The sequence below is a fragment of the Xiphophorus couchianus genome, chromosome 22, assembly GCF_001444195.1.
Source record: "Xiphophorus couchianus chromosome 22, X_couchianus-1.0, whole genome shotgun sequence".
Lineage (NCBI taxonomy): Eukaryota > Metazoa > Chordata > Actinopteri > Cyprinodontiformes > Poeciliidae > Xiphophorus > Xiphophorus couchianus.
In genome coordinates this window covers 13,304,941-13,316,968 of record NC_040249.1, presented here as the reverse complement: position 1 = coordinate 13,316,968, position 12,028 = coordinate 13,304,941, and the positions used below count along the sequence as shown (strand labels likewise).

General features: G+C 35.3%; 2 protein-coding genes across 4 annotated transcripts; one reads left to right on the top strand and one right to left on the bottom strand.

The window, feature by feature from the left end:
* Positions 1 to 334: 334 nt before the first annotated feature.
* LOC114138130 (sperm flagellar protein 1-like) lies at positions 335 to 7,916 on the bottom strand. 3 transcript variants are annotated; one of them, XM_028007218.1, is made up of 9 exons: positions 7,763 to 7,916; positions 7,476 to 7,588; positions 7,119 to 7,197; positions 5,561 to 5,672; positions 4,204 to 4,348; positions 4,063 to 4,096; positions 2,337 to 2,409; positions 2,111 to 2,216; positions 335 to 1,755 (listed from the first exon to the last, which is right to left on the bottom strand). In XM_028007218.1, the coding sequence occupies exons 4-9, from the start codon at positions 5,668 to 5,670 to the stop codon at positions 1,639 to 1,641; spliced, it is 585 nt and encodes a 194-aa protein (XP_027863019.1). In that variant the 5' UTR covers positions 5,671 to 5,672; positions 7,119 to 7,197; positions 7,476 to 7,588; positions 7,763 to 7,916; the 3' UTR covers positions 335 to 1,638. The 3 variants fall into 3 exon arrangements, with proteins under 3 accessions (XP_027863019.1, XP_027863018.1, XP_027863017.1); XM_028007217.1 differs by lacking the exons at positions 7,476 to 7,588; positions 7,763 to 7,916 and adding an exon at positions 7,306 to 7,379; XM_028007216.1 differs by lacking the exons at positions 7,119 to 7,197; positions 7,476 to 7,588; positions 7,763 to 7,916 and adding an exon at positions 5,791 to 5,966.
* A 747-nt stretch (positions 7,917 to 8,663) lies between these two features.
* LOC114138135 (erlin-1-like) lies at positions 8,664 to 11,224 on the top strand (the record flags this gene model as incomplete). Its single annotated transcript, XM_028007224.1, has 6 exons — positions 8,664 to 8,793; positions 8,912 to 8,985; positions 9,160 to 9,218; positions 9,342 to 9,433; positions 9,517 to 9,606; positions 10,439 to 11,224. Coding segments are annotated over 6 exons (507 nt in total), but the record flags the coding sequence as incomplete, so codon positions are not given.
* Positions 11,225 to 12,028: the final 804 nt, after the last annotated feature.

Below are 12,028 nucleotides of genomic sequence, written 5' to 3'. Positions count from 1 at the left end.
ATCAGAAAAAAAGATAAACCATATTTTTTTAATTGAAAGAACCGTTTGTTTTTAGACTGCAGGGTGAGAAACACTTGACCATATTTGGTCATTGAACTGATTCATTCTGAAAGTTCATCACTGAAGTGTAAAAAGGACGTCAATAAGAATTGTGTTCTATCTTTGGATCATTTTCACACTTAGATACTGTTTTCTTGAAAATGTCAGTTTAATTAGAAAATGACTCGTACAAACCTACAGCTGCAAATAGTTTGTTTTCCTGTCAAAGGTTCAAGAGCCGCTTGCTCACACATCCAGGGGGAAATTACATAGAAACAGATTACTGCAAGACCTGTAATATGAAGATATTTTTTTAATTGCATTGTTGAACATGCATAAAAATGTACAGTTTTGAAAAAGTGATCCGACTCAGTTGCACATCCCTTAGATTGTGAGTCTGATTTGCCTTTTTCTAATAACTGCACAATATTTCTGTTATAAATTGCTACACCTGATTTCCAACTGTGTCATAAAGATATTCAAGATCAAATGAGACACAACATCATTCACATCTATCAATCTGGAAAAGATTGCTTTGAGTCTTCATAATAAGGACCGCCATAAACAAATGGAGAAAACATAGAGAGTAGTGAACTTTCTGAAGACTGATCAGGAGCTCACGAAACAACACATAATTACATCTAAAGCACTGAAGGCCTTATTTGCCTGACTCAAGCTCAGTGTGCATAATTTAACGATAAGATAAAAACTGGAAAAAATGGCTTTTATGGGAGATTCCCAAGGCCAAAACCACTGCTGGCCAAGAAGAACAGGAAGGCCTGACTCAGTTTCTCAAAAGACATCTACATTTCCATGAAAAAGAACAGATGATACTTTCAATCAGAAAATCTTGAGGGAGAATGTCCAGCCATCAGTTTGTGACCTTTAGCTTAAGCAAATCAGTGGTATGCACAATGGTCCAAAGCTGATCAGAAAGTCTTAGTGTGAATGGCACAAAAACATTCAGACAAAATCAAAATGTAGGATTTGAAGTTGCCTAGTCAAAGTTCAGACTTAAATCTGGTGGAGATGCTGTGGCAAGACCTTTTGGAAATTGGACCTTTCAGAGAAAATAGTTATTCTAACTGACCTTGAATTGAGCTTTCATGTCCAAAGCTCCCAATAATGCAGAATTAATGGGACTGCAGCAACATAATATGACTAATTGCCAATTACATAAAACGTTTTTGTATTTTAATTTTAGGACAACTAGTCAGATTATTTGGATATTTTTTTCTTTAAGAAATTACATAATTATTTGGAAACTTCATTTTGGATTTCCTAAGGTTGTGGTTGTCTCATACTGAATGTTTTTTTAAATGGTAATGGGAAGAAAAGGAATGAAAATAAAGAAATTTATATTAGGGCAAATGATTTTTGCATATATCTATTAACTTGTATATTTTCAAAATATAGTTTATCAAAATTTAGAGCCAAAGGTGTTTAAAATAATATAGAATAAAACAAAGGATGGTCATGCAGTTGTTCTTTATTAATTACATTTTAAAACAAATTAATAACGTATTGATACTCCCTCATCTTCAGTATCTTTAGTATATATTCCAGAAAAAATAAAATTTAGTGACTGGGAGTTCCTTTTTAACCAGGTAGCAATAGTTTAGTTTTGTACACCTCTGGAAGACTTGTCAGATGTTCAATGCGCTTGTCCTTCAATTGAACGAGCTCCTCCAACTTGCTCACTTTCACCTGAAGGATCTAAATACAAGAAAACAGAGAGAGAGAAAAAATGTCAATGTGGAGGTAATTTAGCTAAAGAGGCATGAACCAGAAGGAGAAATTGGAAATGTAGGTCATCATTCTGCTTGTTTTTTTTCCTTTATAAACAGATGTGGCAAAGGAAAAAAAAAGGTTTATATCCGCTGAGCCGGTGGTGACTCATGGACTGCTGCTGACACAGGGTGTGACACATCACACACACACACACACACCCACTTGTGCAGCAACATGAGCAAGCTTCCCCTCACAAAGAGCATTATAAAAGAAGATGGATGTTTTTGCAGATGTTTCACCAGTCAGCAGTTTGAATTGAAGTGAACTTGCATGAGTGTACCTTCACATTATCCTGAAGTTCCTGGACCAGAAGTTCTTTTTCCAGCATGACTTGCCGCAAAGTTAAACGGCTGATCTCTGGGAAAAACATCTGTTGCTGCGGTTTCCTTTGTGATATAAAAATGAGCAAGTCAAACGGTGCTTTATCCTAATTGTCATCACAAGTGGAGCAACTGATTTTTTAAAAACAAAAACTTTTAGGTTCAATTCAAAGTGTTTTCCCATACTGTGTTGGCTCAGTAATCTTCATCTCTGCCAGTTGAGCCATAATTCCTGCTTCGGCCTGTTGAATTTCTACATCTAACAAAATAAACACACAACAATAGCAAAAAAAATCTTAAGAGATTCAATCTAACAAATCTGGTGAGCATAATAACTGAAAGTAAAGAGGTTAGCAAATAAATGAGGAATATAAAAGGAAACAGACAATGTCAGATAAGAGGACAGAGAGAGAAAATCTGTCTTTCAGTCAACAGTGCTGAGCTCTCACTGCTTGATAAGGACCATCTGGATGATAGGAGCTGATAAAGAGACCCGAGCCCCCCTTGCAGATAGAGGATGGTTGCAGATGAAAGTGGAAAACGAGAGAGTATTAAAGGTAGGGGGCAGTGGTCTGAGGTCAGCTTCACAGAGTGAGCTTACTGGGGCAAACGATGTGTAGGAAACGGAAGAGACGCATATCCCCAATTCACACCATCGTGCTGTGGCGTTTTCTAATCAGACTTTGGTCTGGTGTCTTCAAAGGAGGCAGCTGCTATATGAGGGGCGTTGTCAGGACGACCAGTGATCTCAGGATTGGCAAGACAATAGATTTAAAAATCACGATAGAGCTAGAAACAGCAGTGATGGAAGTTGGTAAAGAGTTTGTAGAAACACAGAAAGGCCATTTGAAAAACAGATTGTACTGATTGGTCAGCTCAACATAAAAACCTCTTAAAATTTATATTTTTCTTAATCTTGATTTTTTGTTTTCATATCTGTTATTTTTAAATCATGGTTCCCTTCTCTTTCCATATTTTTCATTAATCCCAGATTTTTTTCTAGTAAATGTTTTCTTGTTTCAAAACTTTTTCTTACTTTATTTCACAGGGTGGTATGTGATCACTAGTGACAACAGACTAGTGGGGACCTGTTTGTTTTATCAGAATATTAAGCTGAGTGGTTTTATTTGAATTGTCATGTAAAATAAAGACACTAGAAATCCACAGTGTGTTTAGTTTTTATACTGGGAGTTTTCCTTTTTATGACCCAGTGGGTCATAATATGGTCTTTTTTACATATTTTATTTCCACTTGAGTTTATAAAATAACATTCTAACAATTTTAGCAAAAGGAACAGATAAAATATATATTATTCTGAATATTTATATTTAAAAAATGTCTTGTTAGTTTAACACCTGTAAAACAAGATTTCAAGCCTGATTTGGACTCCAAATAATATTATTCTTTACTTGATATATTTTTAAAAGATAATTTGCTTATTTTCAAATTCATTTATCCACATCATTTGTAAAGAGTAAACACTGCTTGCAACGATCATAGCTTTGTTTGCAGTTGTAAAGTTTGCATTTATTGACTTGTTCAGCCGTTTGGTCAACTTCCATTGTTTTTACAAGAGCTCTATAAATAAACTTTGAGTTAAGCTGAGTATAGCACCACATTAGAAAGTCTAAAATTACACTTTTCAGACCAAAAAGACAAAAATAGAAACATTTTGGGCATTGTCATCTAACATTTCCCACAACATACTCCATTAAAGTTTTAAATCCTGCATATATGGCAGGACGTCAGCAGAGTCATCACACTTTACTTGAAATCAGCACTTTAGCTTGTGTAATTAAATTTTTGTCATCAACCTAATGATAGTTTTGTAATTTTTCTTCATCACTGTCTTGTGATGAATTGCTACCTTGAAAACCACATTAATGATGCAATAGAAGATTTAGGATAGTACCTGAAAACAGATTCTCCTGTCTCCGAGAGTAATGCTACGTAGGACGGAGATAAAAAAAATAGACCACAAAAATTTATATTCGCTTCCACATTAAAGTTTTTGACAAAATGTGACTTAAAGTTTTTATGTGCAAATACAAACCTGTGTCCTTGTTGCTTGTGCCAGTTTATTCTCTATCTTCTCCTTGAGGAAAAACAGCACTGGCAGTATCACACTAGGAGTGCTTGAAACAATCTTCTCCACCATGTCCTCTGAGACATAAAAGTCCAGCTTGGAAAACACCTTCCTGACCATACAGAGAAACATATGTTTCTACTACAGAAAAAATAAGTCGAAAGCAAACGGCATGCAATTTACTAATGAGCCCACATGGACAGCTATGTTTACAGTAGTGGCTCATAAATTTGTTCTTGGCTGTGTGTAACTCCAGTTACCAGGATGTGGGTGAGGGAGTGCATGTTGGTGTTTTCTGATGACCTGATGAAAAAGCCCAGAAAAAAGATTTAGCTTAACATTTGCATTGCATAGAAAACCAGTCCAGTAACTGAAGACCAGTCTTTCTGTCTTTTTTATAATTTGTAAAAATAAGTAAAACTTGTCTGTGACAGACTGGCGACCTGTCCAGGGTGAACCCCGCCTCTTGCCCTGAACGTTATCTGGAGATTGGCACCAGCATCTCCCGACCCCACCAGGTAAAAGGGTGTAAGAAAATGGATGGATAGATGGAGGTAAAACTTGTTTTTTCACTTTTGAAGACATTTCTATCAGCTCTTATAAAACATTTTATATTCATGCTTAATGTTTTGGATTTGATCAGAGGAGCAATGAACAATTTAATCTATGATCAATAAATTCCGGCTTCATATACATGACAAAGCCCCATTTGTTTTAGCCACTGGCTACTGGCTTAACAAGGAGACAACTTCACATTTCTACTATGCACAGTGAGAATAAAGTAAAGGATTTAAAAAATAAATAAATAAATAAAAACAAAGGTGGTTGACTTGGTTTTTTTTTTGTTTGTTTTTTTTTAAATTACCAGTTGTTTGGGAAAATCTTTTTTGTCCTGCAATGACAAGCCTGAAGCTGCTGGATTTTCTAAAAACTAATGGGACACTATAACTGTTTGCTTTGGTTAGTATGGGAAGATTTTGCTTTTCAGCATCAAACACACCATAAATGTTTCAACATAACAAGTATAAATGATGGGTAATCTATGGTGCTGAGGGCCAATTGTTCTGTGAACCTTGTCACCATGAATAGAACCATAAACATGGAAACATCAATTTTTAATACTAATCTTGAGGTCATTACTAATAAACTTAAACTCGCTATTATTGGGTATTTTTACAATATAATGATACAAGATTATTACTACTACTACTACTAGTACAAATTTTATTTTAGTCATACCTTCATCGGGGCCCTGATAGAAGAATACCAGAAATAATTCCCAGGAATCAGATGTAATAAAATACAAAGCTGCGGATCGTCTTACTTGTTGAGAAGGTTCCAGTTGCTGAGTTTCTGCTGCGTATTGCAGGAAGTAATATAGTTGTGAATGTCAACAATCCTTGGGAAGTAATGCTTAACAATCTCCGCAACCATCACTGCAGGAGGGTCCAGCATGTAGATACACAGAGTACCCAAGTCAATAAAAACACAAACTGACACATACAAACTGAATAAACAATCGACTAGCAGTTACAGACACAAGACAAGATCTACCTCCATCACTGAAGTCCCTGCTGATGTTTTTTTTTGGCCTGGAGAAAGGTATTTTATCTATCCAGGTAAGCGTATCCCGCTCTTCCTTCTCACTAAGTAAACGATCCATTCCCAGAACCATACACATCTCTGAGCGTAAAACAATTATCTCTGTCTGCTATCGTGTTTGTTTTAGAGGTTGCTAGGTAACCACTTTTGAACCCAAACAAATGGCTTCTGAATGAAAACACGAAAGAATAAATAGTTTGAGTGATTTATTTAAACGGAATACAAATGAAGGCACAATCTTTCCATCACTGTGGTTGCAGATATTTGCGAGATATATTTAAGAATTACAATCATGACACAAGAAATATCTGATTATTTTGATTAAAAATAAATAGAAACTGAAATTATAATGAAAAGCTACACAATGGATAAAGAGCCTATCATAGTGCTGAATGGTGCATTACAGAGCAGCTTGTGGAGCTATAACAGCTCTGCTACTGATGCTGTAATATAAAACCCACATGATAGACACAAATACCAGGATGAAATATCAAAAGAAGATCATAAAACACAAGTAAAAATAAAACAAAAGGGAAAAACAGTTTAAAGTAATGCACAAAAAACACTTAGCATTCATTGGGTTGCCACACGACAACCACTCAGTAATAAAAACATAAATAGACATTAAAGTGACCATTTGAAATATAAAACAACCATAAAAGCCCACAAACAGTTCTTTGTAACATTTCCTCTCAGTTTAGGTCAGGTTAGATCATCTACCAGAAATGCAGTCATGTACATGAAACATGAGGAATCTGATCATTTATTTCCCTGTACATACATGTTTTTTTAATCCTATAACATCCCTCATTATCTCCAGAGATGGTTTCAACAGTATTTTGATCTTTTGTTCTCTAACTATCCAGATTAACATCTTATAGTTAGTTAGCTAGTTTTAATTACCATAAGAAAATGTGGGGAAAACATAAATGTATAAACAAACAAACTAATTAATTAATCTCATAAGGAGACATGTAAAATTAAGTATTTTCATGTTGCAGGATGTCCTGAGAGTCCATTCTTCACTTTGAATTGGACACACTGACCAATGTGCCACAGCTGCTCAGTGAAATTTGACCCCCTGTCACTTTCATTTAGCAGAGACAAGCTGTGACAGCATTCAGTGCCAGGTCAAACTCTCTCTCTCTCTCTCTCTCTTGCTCTCTGTAAAGTGTTGCGTAATTTTCTGCTGCTTATTAAGCCAAGCCAAAATAAGTACTTTGTCCTATAATTCAAGTTTACCAAATAAAATGCCAACAGCAAACAGGAAATGGACATACCTCATGGTTGGAGGAAGTTGAAACTTGGGTACCCTGATCAGAATTGTAGGTCACAGCAAAACTTTTCCCAATAAAACCTCTGAAAAGGTGACAATATAAAAATTATTAATAGTAATAGATTTAAGAAGAAGAAGAAGAACAAATAAATAAACAAGAATAGACTTAAAGAGATTTAAAGTATTCTTACTTGTTCTTCTCCAGGTGCAGAGTGTGGTTTTTCCCAGCAATACTAACAGAGTACTGAACTACATCTGGGTTTTTCTTCATAAAATCACACAAAGTGAAGAAACAGTGTGTTTAGCTCAAGATGGGAACTTTTTAAAAGGTACTTGTTGGGTAGGATGTAAAGTTTGTTACCTTGTGTGCAGCAGCAACATCGTTTGGAAGAGGCATGCCCTGCAACCTCTGAGGTGTCGCTGTTTGGTACTTTATCACATGAGGCAGATTCTTCACATTACCGGCAATTATACCTATGAGTATCAGAGATGGTTTTTACAGATTTATAGTGGAAGAAAGGAAATAACGAAAAACAGAATGAAAGGAAAGAAGAAAAGAGGAAGGAAGGAAGAACAAAATAAGGGAAGAAAGAAAGAGAGAAGAAAAACAGAAAGAATATAAGAAACAAAGAAAGAAATTTTGCTTACCACATGAGGAGATGAAAATCCATATAAAATAGCCAGAATGTGTCATGTTGCTCTGTTGGACGGACTCTGTCATTGTCAGCGTCCAAGCTCAGAGGAAACGTCTTCAGTTCTCCGCCCATTTGATATGTAATATCCTGGAAATTAACATCTTAAACTGACCTCCCAGGTCAGCCAAAAGAACTGTGCCATTTTTATTTTTATTCCGAGTATCTTCTATTATTTTGATGCGAAAAAGTAAGCACAATTACCAACATGTTTTAGTTGCATTACAAAAACAGTCACATTAACAAACGAAGCATTCATACGGTCGTCAAAGTGGCCTCTCAATTATTTGATTATTCAGAATTTTTATTTTATTTTATTTTTATTTTTTTTATTTTCGGGGCCAGTTTGAACACAAAAGATTCTTGGTTATAGCATTCAGTTGTTTAATACAGTCACATTCCTGAAATACCTTGTTATTTTGTCGCCATCTTGTGGTGGAAAATCAAAACGCCTGTCTGACGCAATGAAGGAAAATCATGATTGAAGAAAAAGCTAATAAATAAATAAATAAACTGGTCATGAAACAAGATATTTCAGGAGGTCCACAAACCAGATGTAAATAGAGAAAGCAAAATAAGATTTTGTTTGTATCCTATTTATAATTGTGAATTTGTGTTAAATTATGGATTCAGACAAGCAGCAAAAACCATGTTTTCCATTGTACCATGTTTTCGTTTTGTCTGGTGTTACAAAAGACAGATAACTTTCTAAATGGTAAGAAACAAAAGCTGACTGTTCTAGATTGTAGAAATTTAGACAGCATTTCCACGTAACATTCATGTGACTGAATGAAAAGCAGTTTTGTTCCCAGGTCTGATATTAATTTGACCATCTTTAACGGTGCGAATCTGTGTTTTCAGTGGTGGATATTGTTAGGAACTACACAGCTGATTATGACAAAACTTTAATTTTCAACAAGATTCACCATGAACTGAACCAGTTCTGCAGCGTGCACACTCTGCAGGAGGTCTACATTGAGTTGTTTGGTAAGAAATTGGCTTTGCTTTAATGTAGTTTTTAGTTGTTGTTTTTTTTTTTTCTTCCTAACTCCTTCATGTGGTATTGATTGCATGTTGACACAATTTGCCTTTTTGTGTCTCACAGATATTATAGATGAGAATCTGAAGACTGCATTACAGAAAGATCTTAATGCGATGGCACCTGGACTAACAATTCAGGTATTTAAAACAAAAAACGCTTTACTTGAACTGTGATTTCTTCATTTCTCTACTTCATGACACAAAGTTGGTAAATGATTTATCATTGAACTTTGACTATACTATAAAAATAATCAATTTTCTATCAACGCATATTGTTTTTCTTTCCGCTTTACGTTCACTTGTTGGTTAAAGGCAGTCCGTGTTACCAAGCCAAAGATCCCAGAATCTATCAGGAGAAACTTTGAACTCATGTGAGTTTATAATCCTTTAGTGCACATTTTCTAGTAAATACTGTTATTTATTTTTAACTCATCCTCTCAGATGAATGATGGCAAAACACTTTCCAAAACTTTTTTATGTGTGTGCATGTACAGGGAGGCTGAAAAGACCCGCCTGTTAATAACGGCACAGACTCAGAAAGTGGTAGAAAAAGAAGCAGAGACCGAAAGGAAGAAAGCCATTATTGGTAAATCTGTTGTTTTACTGTAGATGAATCTGCTAATGTCTTGGTGCACAGTCAACTGTTTTCTTCCCTGTTTTACCCAACAGAAGCTCAAAAGGTTGCTCAAGTAGCAGAGATCCAGTACAAGCAGAAAGTCATGGAGAAAGAGACGGAGAAGAAGATTTCTGAAATAGAAGGTTAGCATCGCGTGATGAGATTCTCAGAAGTTTCTGTGACGTCTGCGATGGTTTAAAAACCGTTTCTCTGTTTTAGACACTTCAAAAAAAACTGATTCAATCATGGATATATCTAATTGATGTGCTTTGCTTCACAATCATCTTAAAACTGATTATCTCTGATGCTTATGCACCTTTTTCTACTTTTTCCTTCCACTCAACTCTCCAGTCACATGCCTGCATACAGTCAGGGTTAGGCCTTAACATTCCTGTTAAAAAATAATAACAATAATAATTTTTTATTGATCTCAATTACTTTTCTACTGAGACTGAATTTTGCTTTTTTATTAGTCGTGAGCCATAATCATAAAAAATAATATATGCTTTAAATATATCATTATGTGTGAAGAAAATGTATATTTTCTATTTCTTTTTATCAAATTAAGTTTAATTTTTAATTAAATAAATTAACGAAAGACTTATTTGACTTGTCAATAAGCACAAAGCTGCTGTGCGGACAGGATTCATTTTATACCATCTGACTGACAGAATATTTAAAGACTGAATATTATATTTGATAAATGAGGCCAGATGGCAATTTATAGAAAAAAACCTTCACATCCTCCTCCTACCTTTTTTATCCTCTAGAAATGTAACGTTTTGATTACCCATAAAATTATCCTCCTCAGCTGAGTCAGATCCTGAACCTGTTATTAACTCCTCCCACCCTCTCAAGTTGTTCCAACACCTGTATTGGGTTTATTTTCAGCCATGTCGTGCTAAGAGACACGCTAGTATTTTCATGAGATGATATGCATTAATAATAAGCTGTTTTTCTTCTAAATCTTTGCAGCTGAAATTGACACCGAAATACCTGGAGCTCATGAAGTACCAGGCCATAGCGGCCAACAGTAAGATCTACTTTGGCCAGGACATTCCTAACATGTTTGTGGAGGGGACGAACGGCGCCACTAAACCCGTGCCCTCGCCTATTTTACACAACGCTGAACCAGAACTGCCTAAAGCCAAGTAAAAGTCCCAGTGAGTCCACAGCTGAGCCTCTGCACAGGGCAGGACGACCTGATGCAAAGCGGTCTTGTCACTGAACATGTGTTGCTTTGCCGCTAGTTTGGTGAACAGCACACTTCAGTCTTAAATCTACATGGCAAAGAGACAGAAAGCGAAAAGTAAAAGTTTGGGACACAGTGTGAGTCTTACTAGGAAAGAGAACGATGCTGTCTTTATGTCTGGGAAGGTGACAGAAAGTACTTACACCTGCTTATTTTTTCCTATTTTAATTTTTTATTTTTTTTAAATCAGTGCAGCGTTTAACTTTGCTTTTGGAGCCATTTTCATTACATATGTGCAGCAGCTGTGATTTGTGATCGCCATGAGTTACTGGTTTTCCAACCTCTGGTTTAGCTACATTGAAACTTAACTGGTGACACTAATTAAGTTGATGGAGACGGTTTCTAAGTAATTAAAATCATCTGTGCCATTTGCTTTCTTTTAACAAGTTAGTGGTTGGCTGTGCTCTCTTAATCCATACCTGAGAACCAATTGATTAACACCTCATGTCCCATGCTGCTCATGGTGAAGTTTTGACACTTAGTCTGGTTGAATACAGATGTTTCAAAATATTTCTAGTCATGAAACAATTATATTGTGGAAACTAAAGGAGCACAACTGATCACTTTTATGAAAATATCATTTTAAAATTGCAATTACCGAGCCACATGAGTGGCTGTATAAGCAGCCACCTGCACGATTGTGAATCACAAAGCCAGCAATACTATTCAACCAGATATTATCAGCTTGTGATTCTGGTGTTCCTTACAGGGGTAACAATATTACCCCTGTATCAAGGTGTTCCTTGATACACTAAGGTGTATCAAGTTGAGGGTGTTTATTCTCTTTTCTTGAGTCTGTATCAAAAACTTCAATGGTGTATATATGTTATATAATTTTATCAGTAGTGGGAATATTTCTTCTGTTTCTGTTGCAAATAAAAGCACTTCTATCATGATTTTCTTTATATTTTAAACTTTTGTATAGCTAGCATACAAAAAATTGCTATTTATTTTTTGTTTTTATTTCAGAACGTAGGAGAATCTCCAGCGGACCCTCGTGTGGTGTTTATTAATACTAGCAAATCAGACTGATTATTATAAGCTTTCTGTAATGACACTGATTCAAACACACACAAATCAGAACTAATAGTTATGTATTTAACTAACTATCTTACATAAATAGTTCAATGGTTTATCATGGTATGATATTTCATATTCCACAGTGAAGCTCAGAAGCTAACAGGACTTTCCAGTATAATGTTAATTGGATAAAATCCATCAGAAAAAAAGATAAACCATATTTTTTTAATTGAAAGAACCGTTTGTTTTTAGACTGCAGGGTGAGAAACACTTGACCATATTTGGTCATTGAA